Below are 22458 nucleotides of genomic sequence, written 5' to 3'. Positions count from 1 at the left end.
AATACATAAAAATACTTAGCTTCGCTTAAAAAAGTCGTAAAATATTATTGGAAAGAAAACACTTCAAACAATGCGAAACGAATTAAAAGAACACTTACTGAAAATCATAGCTCGATTACTTTGGAGTTCTCGCAGGCATGATAGGCGACTGCTCTGGCCTGGAGTCACGTGTTCCATTATGAAAACATGGCCGACGGGGTAGTTGAAACAAACACAGCCGCTGAGGAAAGCGAGGCAAAAGAAGAGGAACCCAAAGTTTTGGAAGTTCTTCCAGACAGCCACCCTGTTGGCATTAGCAGCGATGAAGAGGCTCCAAAAGACAAACCGGCGACCGAGAGCAACTGGTCAACACCGATCCTGTCGCTGGCACGGAAGGCGACCGAGACGATCAGCAGTGGTGTCAGCTACCGTGCAGCTTTGAGAAACGCCACATCGTCGGGATCTGCCGCGAGCTCTCCGACGAGTCCGACTATACAAAACTCTACGGAGAATGACACCAACACTAACCAATACCTACCAGGTACGTAGCAAGGTTATTGTATTGCACGCCAATGTGGAAGTATATATACTTAGTAGGTAGTGAAGTGCTGAACCAGCGACTTCCCTCTTCTGTATCTCAGTTGTCATCAGAACACATGACTCCTGCCTGGCGAGGAATTCAGAATGGCATGCTTCAACATCATATATATCGACGACATATCTAATAGTCTATATTTGTCCGTGGTCATTTCTTAGTGTACTTTTTGAAATTACTTTTGCACAGGAAACTCAGATTAAGATCTCTCTCTCCCTTCCTTTCCTCTCTTTTTTTTCTTTCCCTCTTTCTCTCTCGCCTCTTTTTCTCTCTTTCTCTACTCTCTTAATTTTTCTCTCTGTCTCGCCCTCTCTATTTGTAGCTGTGAAGGACCATATGGCTGTGGAGCGCTCCAACCTGTTCAGTATGATGAAGCTGAGTATTAAGGTCCTGATCCAGTCATCTCTGAGTCTGGGCAGAACCCTGGACTCTGACTACCCTCCTCTGCAGCAGTTCTTTGTGGTTCTGGAGCACTGCCTCAAACACGGACTGAAAGGTGAGACTTGCTCAAGAGCAGGGGTGACAGGCCAACCCTCTGCCTGGAAAGCTACTAGGTGTGTTGCAGACTTTTGTCAGGGTCTTGATTAGCTGAATCAGGTGTGTTACTGCGGGGCTGGAGCGAAAGCCTGCACAACCAAGTTGGAGACTTACTAGTTTTGGACTTTGAAGAACACTACCTCAACATTCTCCTATCTTCTCTCTCTGTAGTGAAGAAGTCATTCATCAATCAGAATAAGTCTATCTGGGGTCCTCTGGAGCTGGTTCAGAAGCTGTGTCCTGAGTCTACTGATATTGCCACCAGCGCCAGAGACCTGCCAGGGCTAAAGACTGGGTTAGGTCGGGCTCGGGCCTGGCTGCATCTGGCCCTGATGCAGAAGAAGTTGTCTGACTACCTGAAAGCCCTGCTAGACCATAAGGACCTCCTGTGGTGAGTACAGCGCAAGGCTCTGCTGCTGGAACTGAGTCAGTGTAATAAGTATGTAATAAACATGTAATACCAGTAAGCATTTTGTGTCCTATTCACATTTACAGTAGTTATTGTATCTATCTTATTACATCTCTCTCTCTCTCTCCCTCCTTCCTCCCACAGTGAGTTCTATGATCCAGGAGCGTTGATGATGGAGGAGGAGGGGACAGTGATAGGAGGGATGCTGGTGGGGCTAAACGTCATCGACGCTAACCTCTGTATCAAAGGAGAGGACCTGGACTCCCAGGTGGGGGTCATAGACTTCTCCTTGTACCTGAAGGACCCTATGACCACTGAGACCACTAAGGAGTAAGAACTATGTCTCTGCCTTTCCTCCCTCACCCCAAACACACTCCTCTGTTTATTTATGACTATTCTCATTTCCTCTAACCACCACCTCCTCTTTCTTTCTCAGTGATACAAAGATAAAGCATCAACATAAACCAAACTCCTCTCTCTCTGTTATTCTGTCTCATCTCCTGTAACCTCTCCTCTGTCAGCGATGCTAAAATGACGGCCATATTGGACCAGAAGCACTACATTGAGGAGCTGAACAGACACCTGAGCTGCTCCGTCACTGACCTGCAGGCCAAGATGGACTCCATAGAGAAGACCAACAGCAAGCTCATTGAGGAGGTCAGAGGAGCTTATGAATGTGTTTTAATCATTTGTAGTGTTTATTAACCCCCTAGTGTCGATGTCTGCGCGCCCATCAAAATCCGTCAGTTTAAGCTAGACATATCTGTTTTTTTGCATGGGCTGCGTCTCAATCCACTGCATCCGCCGATTTTGCCTTTCCGCATCTGCGGTGAAAGGTGGCAGAGCTAGAATGGTGTTTGTCAGACCATGAGACATCCTGAAAATCGGTCTTCTCACAAAAACATCTGTAGTGTGCGAACGGTTTGGCCCCTCTATGGAAAGATGAGACTCTCACGAACACGATGGTGTTCTCTGTTTTGCTTTACGACCCCCACAAGTGTCACGGGTCTCGTCTGAAGTCGGTACAGCCGATCTGCCAACTTCTGTCTGTAGCGTCCAAATAGTTTGAGCTACACGCTAATATAATAATAATAATATGCCATTTAGCAGACGCTTTTATCCAAAGCGACTTACAGTCATGCGTGCATACATTTTTTTTTTTTGTGTATGGGTGGTCCCGGGGATCGAACCCACTACCTTGGCGTTACAAGCGCCGTGCTCTACCAACTGAGCTACAGAGGACCAATATGATCCCTCTATGGAAAGGTGAGTCTCTCACAAACACGGATGAACGGAGCAAAACACAGATATAGGACAGACACTTCAGAACAGACTTCCTTTAGATATTTTTTTTTTTTATCCATGTATGAAGCTGTTATTCAATGCGTTTCTATGGGCTGATAGCAGTAAGGCCAAATTAATTGTTTCATCAAGTATATATTTTTTTATACCTTAAGGCACAGGTGTCGAACTCATTCCACAGAGGGCCAAGTGTCTGCAGGTTTTCACTCCTCCTAAACACTAAACCGATCCAAATGTAGCATGCATCAGTCAGAAAATCTATTCAAAGTTACGAATCGGCGGTTCACTAAAATGTTTTAGTCAAATTACTTTCTTTCTACCTTCTGAAAATTCTGTTACCGATTTGGTAACGGAATTTCAAATTCTAATCACTTAATAATTCATAAACAAAATTGATATCAGTAAAAACAGTATAACTAATTGATAGGTCTACCTTTACTTGTTACTTCTGTGAACTTTCATTATCCTCCCTTCTCATGAGGGAGAGAAATGTTAAAATATCTTAAAGATATGTGGGTTTTTGGTAACTGAATTTCAAGGCACAAGGCAATGTTTCTTAAACTTAAAGAAGGCAAAAAATGTATCCAAAACTAAATATAAGTGTTGATATTAGTTGGCAGGGGTCTTTACTTCAACATGATTGTGTGTTGATGTATGTATAATACCTTTTAAGACTTTTTCTGGTAGATGTTTTCAAAGACCCCCTTACCATCTGTTTGACCAGAAATCAAAGCCTTTGCTTATTCATAATTTTTAGGATGGACAATTGTTGGAAAATGTATATGCCTTAATAAATAAATAAATATAGACTCTTAGCTTTCATTTGACGTGTTGGTGCTCATGGGTCCTTTTACATGGAGATGACCCTGAGCTACCACCAGAGATATAACTGTCATCTGGCTATTGCCTACATGCTGATCGGGATTACATTATATTTTACTTAGATAATTCAGGTTCACCATCAGCAATAGTTTTGGTAGTTTTGCTTGAAGCAATCGGTATATATGGTCATTTGTAGATATACAGGGTAAAGTTAATAATTGAATAATGAGGACAGCAATCACTTTTGCTACCCGCACTGCATGGTGGAAGCAGGAGAAGAAGAGAAGCTCACTCTGACTTGTCAAAACTTCCAAACGGTCAAACCATTCGATTATGAGACGGGGGTGAAATCCAAAGGTCTGCTATATATTCATTTGGTGTCATAGCTAATTTTTAAAGATAAATATTGATACATTACTAGCTCTAACACTTTTAATCTGCAAAAATGAATTAGTGGGTAATGGGGAGTTCAGAGTCCATCACCCCTTAACCCCACCCCCCCAAACTGATAGTGTGGTGGTAGATGCCCAATCTCCTTTATGGCTCTGTTCAGTTGAAGTCGGAAGTTTACATACACTTTAGCCAAATACATTTAAACTCAGTTTTTCACAATTCCTGACATTTAATCCTAGTAAAAATGCCCTGTCTTAGGTCAGTTAGGATCACCACTTTATTTTAAGAATGTGAAATGTCAGAATAATAGTAGAGAGAATGATTTATTTCAGCTTTTATTTCTTTCATCACATTCCCAGTGGGTCAGAAGTTTACATACACTGAATTAGTATTTGGTAGCATTGCCTTTAAATTGTTTAACTTGGGTCAAACGTTTTGGGTAGCCTTCCACAACCTTCCCACAATAAGTTGGGTGAATTTTGGCCCATTCCTCCTGACAGAGCTGGTGTAACTGAGTCAGGTTTGTAGGCCTCCTTGCTTGCACACGCTTTTTCAGTTCTGCCCACAAATGTTCTATAGGATTGAGGTCAGGGATTTGTGATGGCCACTCCAATACCTTGACTTTGTTGTCCTTAAGCCATTTTGCCACAACTTTGGAAGTATGCTTGGGATCATTTTCCATTTGGAAGACCCATTTGCGACCAAGCTTTAACTTCCTGACTGATGTCATGAGATGTCGCTTCAATATATCCACATAATTTTCCTTCCTCATGATGCCATCTATTTTGTGAAGTGCACCAGTCCCTCCTGCAGCAAAGCACCCCCACAGCATGATGCTGCCACCCCCTTTTTCCTCCAAACATAACTATGGTCATTATGGCCAAACTGTTCTATTTTTGTTTAATCAGACCAGAGGACATTTCTCCAAAAAGTACAATCTTTGTCCCAGTTGCAAACTGTAGTCTGGGATTGATTTGCACTTTTCGCACCAAAGTACGTTCATCTCTAGGAGACAGAACGCGTCTCCTTCCTGAGCGGTATGACGGCTGCGTGGTCCCATGGTGTTTATACTTGCGTACTATTGTTTGTACAGATGAATGTGGTACCTTCAGGCGTTTGGACATTGCTCCCAAGGATGAACCAGACCTGTGGAGGTCTACAATTCTTTTTCTGAGGTCTTGGCTGATTTATTTAGATTTTTCCATAATGTCAAGCAAAGAGGCACTGAGTTTGAAGGTAGGCCTTGAAATACATCCACAGGTACACCTCAAATTGACTCAAATGATGTCAATTAGCCTATCAGAAGCTTCTAAAGCCATGACATAATTTTTCTGGAATTTTCCAACCTGTTTAAAGGCACAGTCAACTTAGTGTATGTAAACTTCTGACCCACTGGAATTGTGATACAGTGAATTATAAGTGAAATAATCTGTCTGTAAACAATTGTTGGAAAAATTACTTGTGTCATGCACAAAGTAGATGTCTTAACCGACTTGCCAAAACTATAGTTTGTTAACAAGAAATCTGTGGAGTGGTTGAAAAATGAGTTTTAATGACTCCAACCTAAGTGTATGTAAACTTCTGACTTCAACTGTACACTGAACAAAAATACAAATGCAACAATTTAAAAGATTTTACTGAGTTACAGTTCATATAAGGAAATCAGTGAATTGAAATAAATTAATTAGGGCCTAATCTATAGATTTCACATGACTGGGAAAACAGATATGCATCTGTTGGTCACAGATACCTTAAAAAAAAAAAGTAGGGGCGTGGATCAGAAAACCAGTAAGTATCTGAGTCATAGAGTTGATCAGGCTGTTGATTGTGGCCTGTGGAATGTTATCCCACTCCTCTTCAATGGCTGTGCGAAGTTGCTGGATATTGGAGGGAACTGTAACACGCAGTCGTACACGTCGATTCAGAGCATCCCATAGATGCTCAATGGGTGACGTGTCTGGTGAGTATGCAGGCCATGGAAGAGTTGAGACATTTTCAGCTTCCTGGAATTGTGTACAGATTATTGCGACATGGGACTGTGCATTATCATGCTGAAACGACGTGATGGCAGCGGATGAATGGCACGACAATGGGACTCAGGATCTCGTCACAGTATCTCTGTGCATTCAAATTGCCATCGATAAAATGTAATTGTGTTTGTTGTCATATCGTATACCATAACCCCCACGCCACCATGGGGCACTCTGTTCACAATGTTCACATCAGCAAACTGCTTGCCCACACAACGCCAAACATGCTGTCTGCCATCTGCCCGGTACAGTTGAAACCGGGATTAATCTGTGAAGAGAACACTTCTCCGGTGTGCCAGTGGACATCAAAGATGAGCATTTGCCCACTGAAGTCGGTTACGACGCCGCACTGCAGTCAGGTCAAGACCCTGGTGAGGACGACGAGCACGCAGATGAGCTTCCCTGAGACGGTTTCTGACAGTTTGTGTAGAAATGATTCGGCTGTGCAAACCCACAGTTTCATCAGCTGTCCGGGTGGCTGGTCTCAGACGATCCCACAGTTGAAGAAGCCAGATGTGGAGGTCTTGGGCTGGCGTGCGGTTGTGAGGCCGGTTGGACGTACTACCAAATTCTCTAAAACAGCTTATGGTAGAGAAATGAACATTACATTCTCTGGCGGACATTCCTGCAGTCAGCATGCCAATTGCACGCTCCTTCAAAACTTGAGACATCTGTGGCATTGAGTTGTGTGAGAGAACTGCACATTTTAGAGGGGTCTTTTATTGTCCCCAGCACAAGGTGCACCTGTGTAATGATCATGCTGTTTAATCAGCTTCTTGATATGCCACACCTGTCATGTGGATAGATTATCTTGGCAAAGGAGAAATGCTCACTAACACGGATGTAAACAAATTTGTGTACAACATTTGAGAGAAATACGCTTTTTATGCATATGAAACATTTCTGGGATCTTTTATTTCAGCTCATGAAACATGGGACCAACACTTTACATGTTGCGTTCATATTTTTGTTCAGTATACATCATTTAGACACACACACAAGTCAGCTCAGACAGATCTGGCTCATGCGCTCCATCAGCAGCGATTTTAATTTAGAATAGAAAATGAATGTGTTTATGCAATAAATGTTAGTGCTTCGAATCGTATCACATCGGACCGAATCGCATCGATTTGTTCCTCTAATTAAAACAAATCGCACCAAATCGTTTCAAACTAAAACAAATCGTTCCTGTATCGTATCGTATGTATCTAGATACATATGGAATCGTCTTGAAAGGGAAAGATGCACATCCCTAGTTATATCCCTACATAGTGCTTATGGATGTATTATATAACCCTATGTAGTTGTTATGGATGTGTTCTATAGCCCTATGTAATGATTATGGATGGTTATAACCCTATATAGTCCTTACAGATGTGTTGTAACCCTACATAGTGATTATGGATGTGTTATAACCTCAGGTAGTTGTTATGGATGTGTTATAACCCTATGTAGTGATTATGGATGTGTTATAACCTTTATAGTCCTTATTGATGTGTTTTAACCCTACATAGTGCTTAAACATGTTATAACCCTACAGACATTATGGATGTGTTTTAACTAGGGCTGTCAATTTCTTTTTTTAAATCAATTTAATCGCAGGATTAGCTGTGATTAATCGCAAATTCCGAATTTGCTCAAAGTGTGAACTGTAATTGAAGATTTTTCATACAAAAAACATTACAAGAATATTCACGTCTTGATTTTGTCTAAAGTAACGGTTAGTAAAATTTGGTAAATTGAGAAAAGCAGACTTTCTTTAACCTCAATGTCAACTTGTTTTTACATGGCATAGTCGATTTTAGCTGTATAGATTATGTATTTGGTTGTTTTAAGTGTATTTTAACACTATCAGACAATGTGATTAATCACGAGAAAAAGAAAGAAAAAACTACAGTGCTTATGGATGTGTTATAACCCTACAGCTGACGGCAGCGACAGACAGAATTAACTCGTTACGGGAGGAACAGGAATCACTGAGACATGAGAATGAGACCATCGTCCAGAGCAGCCAGAAGAAAGAGGAGGTCAGGACCGTTTTCAGTCTGTGTAACTGTCATCTAAGTCAGACAATATGAAGAGCTGGCATTTCACGTCCTGTTTGGTTTCCTAGGCGACCCTGGAGGACAGCGCAGTAGAGCTGGAGACATACAGACAGACACGGCAGGGTCTGGATGAGATGTACAGCGTGGTGTGGAAACAGTACCAGGAGGAGAAACGCATCAGACAGGTGTGTGAAACAGCGAGATGAACAACTAGCTCTACATTTCTTTATGAGATCCTAGCTAACTAACTGCCTCTACAACAGGTGTGTGTGTGTTCCTGTACCTTTGTTCCTGTGTGTGTGTGTAGGAGTTGGAGCGGGAGTTGGAGCTTCAGGGAGGACTAAAGCAGGAGATGGAGATGGCCATGAGGCTGCTGGAGAAAGACACGCATGAGAAACAGGACACACTGCAAGCCCTCCGACACCAACTAGACCAGGTCAAAACCCTCAACCTGCAGATGTTCCATAAGGCACAGGTAACACACACGGACACACACACACGGACACACACACACGGACACACACACACGGACACACACACACATGCTCAAGCAAACATGAAACACAAACACACTCACTTATGCAGCAACACCGTGGTGAGGACACACCTCTTGACAGAATGTGTGTGCAGGACTGTGAGCGCGAGGCCCAGAGGAAGCAGGAGGCGGCAGGACAACTGGAGGAGAAGATTAACCAGATGGAGACCACCATTAAGGAGATGGAGCAGAGGTGTGTGTGGGGAGGGATGAGGGGGGGGGGGGGGGTAACAGGGTTTTTTCCATAATGGATTCTGTGTTTTAACATGATTGAATGCTAATTGTAGCCCATGTATTTTCAGACTGCAGAACTCTGAGCGTGATCGCAGACAGTGTGACCAGACAGACAGAGACATGAGGACAGAGCTGGAGGGCAGAGTGGACTCCCTACAGAAACAACTGTCTGACCTGGACACACTGAGGTACGTACGCACGGGGATACACACACACACACACACACACACACACACACACACACACACACGTTGTGACCTACTCCCCCCTGTCTGTCTAGGCTGGGTCTGGAGAGTGCTCTGTGCAGTGAGAAGGAGCAGAGACAGGCCATTCAGAGAGCTCTACAGAGAGAACAGGACAACAGCACTGAGCTACGCACCCAACTACAACAGATACAGGGGCTACACACGGTCAGCATCACACACACAGAGAAAAGACAAGTCCACCTCCCGTTTTTCTTCTGAGCTTGTTTCTGTGTGTTTCTAGGAGCTGCAAGATGTTCGTCAGGAGAAGAAGCAGCTCCAGCAGAGCTGTCAGGAGCAGGAGACAGCCTTACAGGAGATGGGCCTACACCTCAGCCAGTGAGTACTGTACTAGACAGCCTTACAGGAGGTGGGCCTACACCTCAGCCAGTGAGTACTGTACTAGACAGCCTTACAGGAGGTGGGCCTACACCTCAGCCAGTGAGTACTGTACTAGACAGCCTTACAGGAGATGGGCCTACACCTCAGCCAGTGAGTACTGTACTAGGCAGCCTTACAGGAGGTGGGCCTACACCTCAGCCAGTGAGTACTGTACTAGACAGCCTTACAGGAGATGGGCCTACACCTCAGCCAGTGAGTACTGTACTAGACAGCCTTACAGGAGATGGGCCTACACCTCAGCCAGTGAGTACTGTACTAGACAGCCTTACAGGAGGTGGGCCTACACCTCAGCCAGTGAGTACTGTACTAGACAGCCTTACAGGAGATGGGCCTACACCTCAGCCAGTGAGTACTGTACTAGACAGCCTTACAGGAGATGGGCCTACACCTCAGCCAGTGAGTACTGTACTAGACAGCCTTACAGGAGATGGGCCTACACCTCAGCCAGTGAGTACTGTACTAGACAGCCTTACAGGAGGTGGGCCTACACCTCAGCCAGTGAGTACTGTACTAGACAGCCTTACAGGAGATGGGCCTACACCTCAGCCAGTGAGTACTGTACTAGACAGCCTTACAGGAGATGGGCCTACACCTCAGCCAGTGAGTACTGTACTAGACAGCCTTACAGGAGATGGGCCTACACCTCAGCCAGTGAGTACTGTACTAGGCCCACTCCTAATCCTCCTCTTTCTCTTCCTTCCTGTGTTCCCTCTGTTTTATCTTTGTGTGACTCATCTCTCTCGTAGGTCGAAACTGAAGATGGAGGACTTCAAAGAGGTCAATAAAGCCCTGAAGGTAACGTATTCCCTGTCCTCCATAACACTTCCCCTTTCCCCTAGCCCTCTGTTACACCAAGTCTCTATGGAGTTTACTAGTGAAGAACAGAAGAGACGGGTACTCCTTGGTGGTCTCGCTGGTCATAGAGTCCTTCAGGTACAAGGAGAAGTCTATGACCTACACGACACACACTCTATTATGTAATCATTTGTGTTTGAGCATTGTTGTCTGTCCGTGTCCATCAGGGCCAAGCCTGGCTGAAAGACGACGAGGCTACACAGTGTAAACACTGTCAGAAGGAGTTCTCCATCGCTCGCAGAAAGGTGAAGCGGCTCTGTCCAGCCATCTCTTCTGTCTTTCCTTCAGTTGTGGATTCTGGTCTGTGGCAGATGTAGAGAAAGATTTAGAAATGCCTTCGTATGAAATGCTCTCATTTGCCACAAGTGTTACAAATACAGTTATACTAAATGTCTGGGTTTTTTTTCACCCTCCCTGTCTGCAGCACCACTGTAGGAACTGTGGAGATATCTACTGCAACAGTTGTTCTAGTAACGAGTTGGCCCTGCCCTCCTACCCTCGACCTGTACGGGTCTGTGACATCTGCCATTCCCTCCTGCTGCAGAGGAGCACCTCCTGACAGAACCCTCACACACGCTCTCCTTCTCACTCAATCTTTCTTCCCTCGCTCAAGTCATTGTAGTGATCAAAGCCCACAGTACTATTGGTCACTGAGAAAAACATTTATCATATTTGAGCACGAACAGGGGCTTTGGTGTAATCTATAATGTTTATAAAGTTCAAGATGTTTGGGCATGGTTGATTGTTGAACGGTAGAGGGTACTGCCTTCTCTCTTTTAAACTCACCTGAGGGGATTTCACAAAGTAAGATCAATAAAGAATACAATGAGTCAGCCAGCTGTTACAAACTAACTCCATTCCCAGTTATACTCCATATACCCTCTAGGATGCTGAATTTAAAGGATAGTTGTAGTTGAAGGGAGCCACAGGGTATTGGAACAGGCATCAGTATTTGTGTTGTATTATGAATGACCCAATATGCAACAATGTCACAATTGGGGGAAAATGTTAGTAGACGAACTGACCTTCAATAATAGCATTGTGTTGATTCACTTAATTATAAATCAGGAGTTTCTCAGTTTTGAAAAGGTCTATCTTCGAGGCGTTTCTATAGATCATTTCACGTGGTTCTTTCACTTCCAGTGAAGCAAAGGAACCAAGTTATTTTCTGTTCATCTTAACCTGCCTAGCTGAAGAATTGTGGATTTGTTAGACCCAGGTCTTTTTTTATTGTAAATGACTACAGAATGTTCTTAACAAATCAAGATACTAAAGGTCTATTTTAGAATGTATATAAATAACGATCATTTTGTGGATTGATTGTGACCAGTGCTACTAAAACAGCCACTTTCTGACGGGTAATTGGGGCATGTTTTCTATAAAGATATCTAATTTAATAAAAACGTATCTGAATGTGTTGTTTCTCCTTGACTGTCTAAGAAACTACTCACCTCAAACAAGACAAACAGACATGTATCCATCTTAAAATTGTATTCACTCTTGTGCACCTTACAAGAAATACAAAGAGAAAATTCCCCATAGGCAGTAGAAAGAAACCTTTATAACAGAAAAACGTAAGGTTTGTTTGCCAACTAAATTAGGTAAGTATCCATCCCTCATGGAGAATTCCCCGTAACCCTCCCATAACAATCACTCTTCATTATAAACAAACTCAAACATGCTCTTTGTTCACCATGTAAAATGTTAACTTCACACCATTGTTTCAGACTTCAACAAAGTCTACATATTTTTGCACCTACTGGAGAAAAGACAAGGAACATCTAGAATACTATTTACAGAGGTGTGTTGGTTCATACACTCGGGGAGACAGAACAGTCAGGGGTGGGGTCAATTACATTTCAATTACAAAAATTGGAATTGGAATTTGGTTTACTTTCTGAATTGACTAGAGTTTACCCCAACCCTGCAGTCAGTCACTTCATGGTCAAATAAAAGCTCTGGTCAACATAAGGTGAGCCACTGTGGGTTAGAGAAACAGACTGGGTCATAATCACAGTTGGTTATTTGAATCTTTGTTAAAACACAAAACAACACACACTTCCTGGTAACGATGATGAAACAAGCATTCCGCCCAAGGTCAGTTTTTGTTCCAACAGTACCAAACAGTTGTGTCGCTGCAGTCATGTCATTAACAGTAGGATAGCAGAGGGTGAAAACAAAATGTCTCTAATTTCTACCAACATTACTTCAAAGGAGCCTCAATCATGAATACGATCGGTCTAAAACAAAACATCCAGGTAAGAACTACAATTCCAGTCCTTCCAGCCGAACACATGCTTGGTTAAAGAACTACATCCCCCATCCTGCCCCCAGGCCATTGGAACTCCTGCTTCCTCCACCGCCGCTATAATAACTGCTGCTCATACCGCCCTGGTTACCTGACAGGAGAGAGATACACTATGGGACCGAGAAGTTCAGAGGTCACACACACTCTAAAGCTTGATAGTTCAGGTCATACGCAGGTACGACATAGAAGGCTGGTCAACAGTGGTGGAGGTACATGTGAACAGGTGTGTGTGTTTTACAGAGCTGATACTCACTATAATCACTGTAACCTCCCATGCTGCCCTGGCCGCTGTAGCCTCCAGAGTATCCAGAGCTCAGCCCTCCACTGCTGAGGAGGGACTGGCTCCCGATACCACCCTGCATCGGACTGCCGTACGAGCCATTACTGCCCCCTGCTGTAGAGTTGAGGAACAGCTCCACATAGCGGTGCTCTGCAAGACAGACAGCTGGTTAGCACATGTATTTAATCATCTTAAGGTAGGAAAATAAGGAAGGAATGCTGGGGAGGATGAGGGGGAAGAAGGAGGGATTATGGGGGGGGGGGGGGGGGGGTGAAGCTGTGGTCGGCTCAAACTGATGAAAAACAAAGAAACCTGACAGACTCACGCATGTTGGCCTTGTCCTTCGACATGGCTGCCACAGCGTCCTCATGTGTAGCAAACTCCACGTCAGCCTCTCCTGTCACTCTGCCGTCAGGACCGATCTCTACATGCACTCTCACTGGGTTCAGAGGAGAAAAGAACTACGGAGAGAGAGAGAAAGCAGGACGTTATACTCACCGTCTCACACACAGACCATTCTTAGTAAGAGATCCTATAACTCACATTGTAGATGTCGGTCTCTGTGGCTCTGTAGGGCAGACCCCTCATGTGAACACAGTGACCCGTGGTGCTCTGGAAGGAGGAGCTACTATCACCGTACCTCCCATCAGACACACCTGAAGTTAGACACACACACCGTAGTTACAGAGAGACTGGTCTGGGACATGGAGACATATCATACCGTCTCTCATCATGATAGGAATGTGCATAGTGCTAGGAAGAGCATGACTGGGTAGACATTACACACACACACACACACACCTCCACCATAGCCTCCGCGTCTAGCCCTGTCATAGGAGCCCCCTCCTCGGCCCCCCATCATGTTGTACCCACGGCCCCCAGACGGTCTGTCGTAGGGCCCCGGTCTCTGCATCCCCATAGGTTTCCTCTGGGGTTCGTAGTGGGTCCTCACCTCGACACGGCTGCTCTTGAAGATCTCAATGTACCTGAGATACATACAGTACACACACCACCATGAAGACCGCACCACACACAGGAGGTGGCGGCTAGAGCTAGCTACTGTACAGCTCCAAAGGCTGAATGAATGTGTCTGTTCAAATGTAAAGGGTACCAATAAAGTTGGGTGTTCAATATTCAGTTGCTGAGCTGACATTTTTGTGTATTTGCTTGTCATTGAGGGTACTGATAAAGTTGGGTTATTCAGGCCAGGTGCTGCCATTGGCACTACTGCTCCGTAGGTAGGTGAGACTTGATCTAGTGGGTAACAGTATACTGTGTAGTATGAGAGGGAAAAAATAAAGCCTTGACAGTACAACAGGCACTTTTCTTATGGTTACCTGCAGGTACCCGATACAGTTAACATTGATGTTACAGTACAATCTGTGTCCTGTTACATTGTGTCCCTGTCGTGGTCATTGTCCTGTTGTTATCCATGGAGACCCACTCTCTGAGCATTACCTGTGAGTGACAGTGGGCGGGGTCCGTGTCCTCATGTTGATTGGCCCTCAGTGAGTTAGAAAACCTGGGAGAATCGTATCTGTCTGTCTATTGGCTACCTGTACTTATGTTTAGTGCCCAGGAACCAATTAGCTTCACTCTTAATTGGGGTAAAATGGATATGCCCAAATTCAACTGTAATTTTTACTCTGCTCGCTCAACCAAACTTGGTGACAAACCTGAGAGCTTTCAAGACACCTCGGCACTAAACTCAGAATATGATCTATCTCCCAATGGTTTTAGAACAAGAGAATGTGCTTCATTTTCCCAAAGACTGCTGTGAGTGAGTGAATGAGTGTCAGTGTGTTCTGATCTAATATTGTAACTATGTGTCTTTACAGTCAATACCCGAGTATGTGTTGTCTTAAATGAACTGTTCTGTTGAGTGTCAGTCAGTGATACGTATGGTTAATGTTTGTAAGTTGTACACCATAAGAAAAGCAGCTTTATCCAGCCAACCAACCAACCATCCCCACCTGTGCCCTATTCTTTCCTTGTGTTTCTTTAGAGCCTTTTCAGCTATATCCTGTGAAGCAAACTGCACGAAGGCCTCCCCCGTACTCCTCCCCTGGAAGTCCACCGGCAATGTAATCCCATTTGGCACGATTTCCAACCCTTCAACCCAAGGACAGATAACCCCAGCGGGGGACACAGTAAATCACATGCCCAGTTACAGAAAGGTAGCTTTCTCTATTGTTGCTTTATTTATTTCGTACGATAGATAGATACTTTTTTTTTTAAGAGAGAGATATAATGAAAACTATACATTATGACATGTACTGTACATACCAGGTGAGTGTTTTTAACCAATGAGTAAGTGACCATTCATGGTACTTACTTTTACTGCATTTGGGGGAACATAAAGGAGGATGAGAGGAGAGGGGAAAGAGTGAGTGAGAGAGAGAGAGAGCGAGAGCGAGAGAGAGAGAGAAGGATACAGCAGAGGAAGAGACTGTAGGTGGGAAGGAATGAAGAGGAGTGGCTCTGGCAGTACTTGTGTTACCTTTAGTACCCATCCATTCTATAATTGTCCCAATGGGATGAATGACATCTTTGTTATGATATAGTGGGTTCATGGGAAAACACCACAGGACAACTGTCAATGGAAAGTGACAGAGGAGACTAGCATGTCAGCCCTGATTGGCCAAATTATTGTACAGAATAATTCATTTAAAAAATTGTTGGTTGGGACCAAAGCAGTGATAGAGGAACTTAGGTGATGGGGAAATCCTGGACAAACTATAGCCTGTATAATGTAAGTTGCTCTGGACAAGACTGTCTGCTAAATGACTGAAAAATTGATGAGGGCTGAGGACGGTCTACCTACTCCTACAGGATGTTATGGGGCTGTTCATGTGGACCTAGTTACTGGTACCTGAGAGAAACTGGACGATCTCCTCCTTGCTGCAGCCGAAGGGGAGGCCTCGGAGTCTGACCAGGCCGTCTCCAGTCGTCTCTGGGCAGTTTGGACCAGAATGTTTCATCACCCAGTCCATCTCCACGTTGTTGGATTTGAACACTGAGGAAATACAAGTCAAGTCATCACACACAGACCTAAGTCACTACTGAAAGTGCTACACAATGTAAACGGCTGAGAAATGTAGCCCAAAGTGAAGTCCCAAGGCACATATTATGCTCCTGCTGCGAACATTGAAACTTCAGGAAGACTTGGACAGTGACACACAAACGCACACACAGAGAGACAGAGACACACACACACCTTCCACATATCTGTGGCCCATGGTTTCTCTGTCCTTCTTCACAGCGATTTTCAGGTCATCCTCGTCCTCCAGCTCAACGAAGGCCTCTCCGCTGGGTCGGCCCTCACGTGTGGAGGTAAAATGGATGCTGGTGCCATTGTTGGCGATTTTACAATCTATATACCAAGAAGAGGGACTCACAGTTATCTCAGCTGTGAGAGGTGTAGGCTATAAAGGTGTAGTATCAAGCTATACAAGTGTTATCGTAAAGGTGTTATTACCTGAGAAGAACCTCTGTACTTCATCCACAGAGCAGGACCATGGTAGGCCTCTCACACGTACCACGTAGCCCTCTCCATCAGACATGGTTGGTATTATTTTAAACCTGAGGAAAGTGAAGAAGCATATCGGTATGTTTGTAATGCTTAGATAACGTTAATTAACTCGCTACCGTTACTCAGCTAGCTACTTGGCTAATAATGTTTAACTAGGCAACTAGTTAACTACCTACCCATCTAAATTGTATTTCACTTTTAGGTAAGTGAATGCAGTTAACTAGCTAATCATGTCCTGTAACGTTAGACATTTGAAATTGATGCAAATGCTAGCTGGTAATGTTAGCTATCTAACAAGGCTAACATTGTGAATTTAGCTAGCGCATTGTTGCTAGTAACTAACGTTAGCTAGTTAAATATGTTTAGCTGGCTACAGTAGCTAAATTCATTATCATGAAACACACGATTGCACTTTGAATCTAACAAAATAGCTAGATGAAGTTAATGTGACTAACGTTATTAGATCATAATTTGATCATCAAACACAAATGGCAGGCCTGGCGTTAGCTAGCTAACGTCAGTTACCTGGCTTGCTAGCTTGATCAAATTGGATGACCTAAACAGCAAGCAAGGACTCACAAGGTAAAGGTATTATCACAAATCACATTCGTTGAAAAATAGACATAGCTACCTGTTAATTTAAATCCAGTGACAATATTATCACAACCAGGATTGCTAGCTAGCTGTGTTTCTGTATCAGGTCGGTCTTTTTCTGCTAGCTACAGTAGCTAGCTCCTAGCTTGCTAACTAGGTCCACGCCCAGAAAGTATGACGTGCCTGATTGTGGCCCCATTTTACTGAGGAAACTGTAAAGTGAATACTAAACTGTACCAATGCTGAAGACTACATGACACCTAGCTAGCTTCTTGGGAAACTTGGAAAGCTATTTATTGCTGTCCGAGTTAACATTTCCATTGCTTTCCATTGCTCTTGAGAAAAAATGCACTCACATTACTCTAAGGTACATTCCTAATCTAATATTTAGAAATTTTAACATTAAAGACCCAGTGCAGTGGAATATTTTTTTCCTGTGTTTTGTATAATATTGTACAACAGCTGATGAAACTAACACTGTAAAAGTTAAAACAAAATGTAATCAGTGGTATTTCCTGATAGTTGCTGCTTGAAAATACAATCTACACAGGACCTAATCAGCAGGTTTGCATGGGCGGGAGTTTCGGCTTTCCATGGTGACATCACCATGCAGTAAATTGGTTAATAGACCAACAACAAAGAGAGTTCCAAACCTCTCTGCCTATGGGCAGATTGGATTATGCTGAGCCTCGGGGCACCGGTCTATGGCCCGTGACGTGAACGGGCAAAAGCGGTGAGGGAGGAACGCCCTTCTCAACTTGAACAGTAATCTGCGCTGCTCATTCATGTTGTCAACAAGGCAGCATGGTGCATCATCCAGAAACATACAACATCTATTTTCTACAAAATACATATTTTAATTTTCTAACTACACTGTAAAGTGTTGGTCCCATGTTTCATGAGCTGAAATTCAAAATCCCAGAAATGTTCTATACGCACAAAAAAAATATTTCTCTAAAATGTTGTGCACAAATGTGTTTACATCCCTGTTAGTGAGCATTTCTCCTTTGCCAAAATAATCCATCCACCTGAAAGGTGTGGGATATCAAGAAGCTGATTAAACAGCATGATCATTACACAGGTGCACCTTGTGCTGGGGACAATAAAATACCACTTTAAAATGTGCCGTTTTGTCACAACACAATGCCACAGATGTCTTAAGTTTTGAGGGAGCATGCAGTTGGCATGCTGACTGAAGGAATGTCCACCAGAGCTGTTGCCAGATCATTAAAAGTTCCTTTCTCTCCCATAAGCTGCCTCCAACGTCGTTTTAGAGAATTTGGCAGTATGTCCAAATGGCCACACAACCGGGGTGGTGCTGAGGAGTATTTCTGTCTGTAATAAAGCCCTTTTGTGGGGCTGCCAAGTGGTTGGGCCTATGCCCTCCAAGGCCCACCCATGGCTGCACCCCTGCCTAGTCATGTGAAATCCATAGATTAGGGCATAATTAATTAATTTCAATTGACTGATTTCCTTTTATGAACTGTAACTCAGTAAAATCTTTGAAATTGTTGCATGTTTCTTTTATATTTTTGTTCAGTATAGTTTTCATTGGGAAGGCAGATAAAGCATTTTTATTTAAAGCAATCACTTTTGCCTGTGAAAACACAGAATCCTCCTCATTACTCTTTGTGCTTAATTAGGTCACTTTTGTTTTGAGCCGACTTCGCCATGGGCTTTGAACAGGCACCTGGTTCATGCCTGGGAGGCAGACCGGTTTCAAAATGAATGCAATCAACTTTCACCCGGTGCTAAAGACACCTACCCGGGCACCCGGTCCAGATTAATCAAATCCCCTCATTAACAGCTAGTTTTCAGTTTTCCCCTCCCCACTCAGACCACTCCCAGACAGTCCTAGGAAAATACTTGCTTGAGAAAGTGTTTTGCTAAAAAGCTATCGTTGCCCATTTAAATGGAAATCTATTACACTAAGGTAATTAATTGTTACCCAGAAATTATTTGATATAGATTTTTTTTTTAAGGCTGCATTGGGCCTTTAACTAAATTACTTGAGTTACATTTGTGTTCCTCTGTGAATCTGTGAACTTGAAGCTGGAGATTTAAGGCACGTTCTAGTATAGCTTGTTTTCATTGCCAGGCACACTTCACAGATTATCAGATCGATGTGACCTTGAGCAAGGCACTTAACTCCATTGCTCCAGGGTCGCCGTTGATAATGGCTGACCCTGGCCAAGAACCCACTCTCTGAGTGGAGTAAAAAACACATTTCCAATTCACATGTGTGATATAGGACAAATATAAGCACCTACCAAATTATTATTAAATTATATATATATTTTCGTCATTTAGCAGACGCTCATATCCAGAGCGACTTACAAATTGGTGCATTCACCTTATGATAGCCAGTGGGACAACCACTCTAAATACACCTCAGCTGTCTTCAACCAGGATGTCACACCCTGGCTCTGGGACTCATTATGTTGAGCCAGGGTGTGTTCATTCTATGTGTTCTGTTTCTATGTTGGGTGTTCTAGTTCGTCATTTTCTATGTTTGACTGAGTGACTCCCAATCAGAGGCAACGAGTGTCAGCTGTTTGCTGGTTGTCTCTGATTGGGAGCCATATTTAACTGTCTGTGTTTCACTTTGGGTTTGTGGGTTTTTGTTCCTTGTCGGTCTTTGTCACCGTGGACTTCACAAGTCGTTTATTGTTTTGTGTAGTGTGCTTATTATCACTGACGGTAATAAAGTCAATCATGTTCGCTCAACACGCTGCGTATTGGTCTACTTCTCGTCAAGACGATCGTGACACAGGATCTCAGCGATCACTGCCTTATTGCCTGCGTCCGTAACGGGTCCGCGGTCAAACGACCACCCCTCATCACTGTCAAACGCTCCCTAAAACACTTTAGCGAGGAGGCCTTCCTAATTGACCTGGCCCGGGTATCCTGGATGGATATAGATCTCATTCCGTCAGTAGAGGATGCCTGGTTGTTCCTTAAAAGTAATTTCCTCTCAATCTTAAATAAACATGCCCCATTCAAAAAATACAGAACTAAGAACCGATATAGCCCCTGGTTCTCCTCAGACTTGACTGCCCTTGACCAGCACAAAAACATCCTGTGGCGTACAGCATTAGCATCAAATAGCCCCCGCGATATGCAACTTTTCAGGGAAGTTAGGAACCAATATACACAAGCAGTCAGGAAAGCAAAGGCTAACTTTTTCAAACAGAAATTTGCATCCTGTAGCACTGACTCCAAAAAGTTTTGGGACACTGTAAAGTCCATGGAGAATAAGAGCACTTCCTCCCAGCTGCCCACTGCACTGAGGCTAGGAAACACTATCACCACCGATAAATCTACAATAATCGAGAATTTCAACAAGCATTTTGCTACAGCTGGCCATGCTTTCCATCTGGCTACCACTAACCCGGCCACCAACTCTGCACCCTCTGCTGCAACTTGCCCATGCCCCCCCCGCTTCTCCTTCACACAAATTCAGACAGCTGATGTTTTGAAAGCGCTGCAAAATCTGGACCCCTACAAATCAGCTGGGCTAGACAATCTGGACCCTTTCTTTCTAAAACTAGCCGCCGAAATTGTCGCTACCCCTATTACTAGTCTGTTCAACCTCTCTTTCATAACGTCTGAGAGCCCCAGAGATTGGAAAGCTGCCGCGGTCATCCCCCTCTTCAAAGGGGGTGACACTCTAGATCCAAACTGCTACAGACCTATATCCATCCTGCCCTGCCTTTCGAAAGTATTCGAAAGCCAAGTTAACAAACAGATCATCGACCATTTCGAATACCACCGTACCTTCTCCGCTATGCAATCCGGTTTCCGAGCTGGTCACGGGTGCACTTCAGCCACGCTCAAGGTCCTAAACGATATTATAACCGCGATTGATAATAGACAGTACTGTGCAGCCGTCTTCATCGACCTGGCCAAGGCTTTCGACTCTGTCAACCACCGCATTCTTATTGGCAGACTAAATAGCCTTGGTTTCTCAAATGACTGCCTCGCCTGGTTCACCAACTACTTCTCAGATAGAGTTCAGTGTGTCAAATCGGAGGGCCTGTTGTCTGGACCTATGGCAGTCTCTATGGGGGTGCCACAGGGTTCAATTCTTGGGCCGACACTTTTCTCCGTGTATATCAATGATGTCGCTCTTGCTGCTGGTGACTCTCAGATCCACCTCTACGCAGACGACACCATTTTGTATACATCTGGCCCTTCATTGGACACTGTGTTAACAAACCTCCAAACGAGCTTCAATGCCATACAACAATCCTTCAGTAGCCTCCAACTGCTCTTAAACACTAGTAAAACTAAATGCATGCTTTTCAATCGAACGCTGCTGGCACCCGCCCACCCGACTAGAATCACCACTCTCGACGGGTCTGACCTAGAGTATGTGGACAACTACAAATACCTAGGTGTCTGGTTAGACTGTAAACTCAACTTCCAGACTCACATAAAGAATCTCCAATCCAAAGTTAAATCTAGAATCGGCTTCCTATTTCGCAATAAAGCCTCCTTCACTCATGCTGCCAAACATGCCCTCGTAAAACTGACTATCCTACCGATCCTTGACTTCGGCGATGTAATTTACAAAATAGCCTCCAACACTCTACTCAGCAAATTGGATGTAGTCTATCACAGTGCCATCCGTTTTGTCTCCAAAGCCCCATACACTACCCACCACTGTGACCTGTACGCTCTTGTTGGCTGGTCCTCACTACATGTTCGTCGTCAAACCCACTGGCTCCAGGCCATCTATAAATCACTGCTAGGCAAATCCCCGCCTTATCTTAGCTCATTGGTCACCATAGCAGCACCCACCCGTAGTCTGCGCTCCAGCAGGTATATCTCACTGGTCATTCCCAAAGCCAACACCTCCTTTGGCCGCCATTCCTTCCAGTTCTCTGCTGCCAATGACTGGAACGAATTGCAAAAATCTCTGAAGCTGGAGACTCTTATCTCCCTCAATAACTTTAAGCATCAGTTGTCAGAGCACCTTACCGATCACTGCACCTGTACACAGCCCATCTGAAATTAGCCCACCCAACTACCTCATCCCTATATTGTTATTTATTTTGCTCTTTTGCACCCCAGTATCTCTATTTGCACATAATCTCTTGCACATCTAGCATTCCAGTGTTAATACTATTGTAATTATTCTGCACTATAGCCTATTTATTGCCTTACCTCCATAACTTGCTACATTTGCACACACTGTATATATATTTTCTGTTGTATTTCTGACTTTATGTTTTTTACCCCATATGTAACTCTGTGTTGTTTTTATTGCACTACTTTGCTTTATCTTGGCCAGGTCGCAGTTGTAAATGAGAACCTGTTCTCAACTGGCTTACCTGGTTAAATAAAGGTTAAATAAAAAAA

The 22458-nt window shown here is 43.9% G+C and overlaps 2 protein-coding genes across 3 annotated transcripts; one reads left to right on the top strand and one right to left on the bottom strand.

Annotated features, from left to right (window-relative positions):
• Positions 1–172: 172 nt before the first annotated feature.
• On the top strand, positions 173–11793 carry LOC311125471 (RUN and FYVE domain-containing protein 1-like; the record flags this gene model as incomplete). 2 transcript variants are annotated; one of them, XM_084199523.1, is made up of 15 exons in its annotated part: positions 173–520; positions 897–1070; positions 1283–1502; positions 1665–1850; positions 2042–2177; positions 7993–8094; positions 8181–8297; positions 8420–8587; positions 8743–8840; positions 8950–9069; positions 9162–9291; positions 9368–9462; positions 10272–10320; positions 10548–10625; positions 10805–11793. In XM_084199523.1, 15 exons carry the CDS (start codon positions 187–189, stop codon positions 10937–10939), a joined length of 2142 nt encoding a protein of 713 aa, XP_084055649.1. In that variant the 3' UTR covers positions 10940–11793. The 2 variants fall into 2 exon arrangements, with proteins under 2 accessions (XP_084055649.1, XP_084055648.1); XM_084199522.1 differs by having other exon boundaries at positions 187–520; positions 10272–10458.
• Positions 11794–11856: 63 nt separating this feature from the next.
• Positions 11857–17270, bottom strand: LOC311125474 (heterogeneous nuclear ribonucleoprotein H2-like). Its single transcript, XM_084199524.1, has 10 exons — positions 17132–17270; positions 16447–16550; positions 16186–16341; positions 15841–15984; positions 14942–15080; positions 13770–13954; positions 13512–13624; positions 13294–13429; positions 12942–13118; positions 11857–12779 (listed from the first exon to the last, which is right to left on the bottom strand). Exons 2-10 carry the CDS (start codon positions 16529–16531, stop codon positions 12691–12693), a joined length of 1224 nt encoding a protein of 407 aa, XP_084055650.1. The 5' UTR covers positions 16532–16550; positions 17132–17270; the 3' UTR covers positions 11857–12690.
• Positions 17271–22458: the final 5188 nt, after the last annotated feature.

Source organism: Coregonus lavaretus (genome assembly GCF_964263955.1).
Source record: "Coregonus lavaretus genome assembly, contig: HAP1_SCAFFOLD_324, whole genome shotgun sequence".
NCBI classification, from domain to species: domain Eukaryota; kingdom Metazoa; phylum Chordata; class Actinopteri; order Salmoniformes; family Salmonidae; genus Coregonus; species Coregonus lavaretus.
This window is presented reverse-complemented; position numbering and strand designations above follow the sequence as displayed.

Excerpts from the sequence above, each read along its gene's own strand:
- LOC311125474 (XM_084199524.1), bottom strand. The coding sequence starts at position 16,531 with ATGTCTGATGGAGAGGGCTACGTGGTACGTGTGAGAGGCCTACCATGG. Across the intron at positions 15,985-16,185 it reads GGGCCACAGATATGTGGAAG|TGTTCAAATCCAACAACGTG; the intron begins GTGTGTGTGTGT and ends GTATTTCCTCAG. Across the intron at positions 13,430-13,511 it reads CAGAGACCGACATCTACAAT|TTCTTTTCTCCTCTGAACCC; the intron begins GTGAGTTATAGG and ends CTCTCTCCGTAG.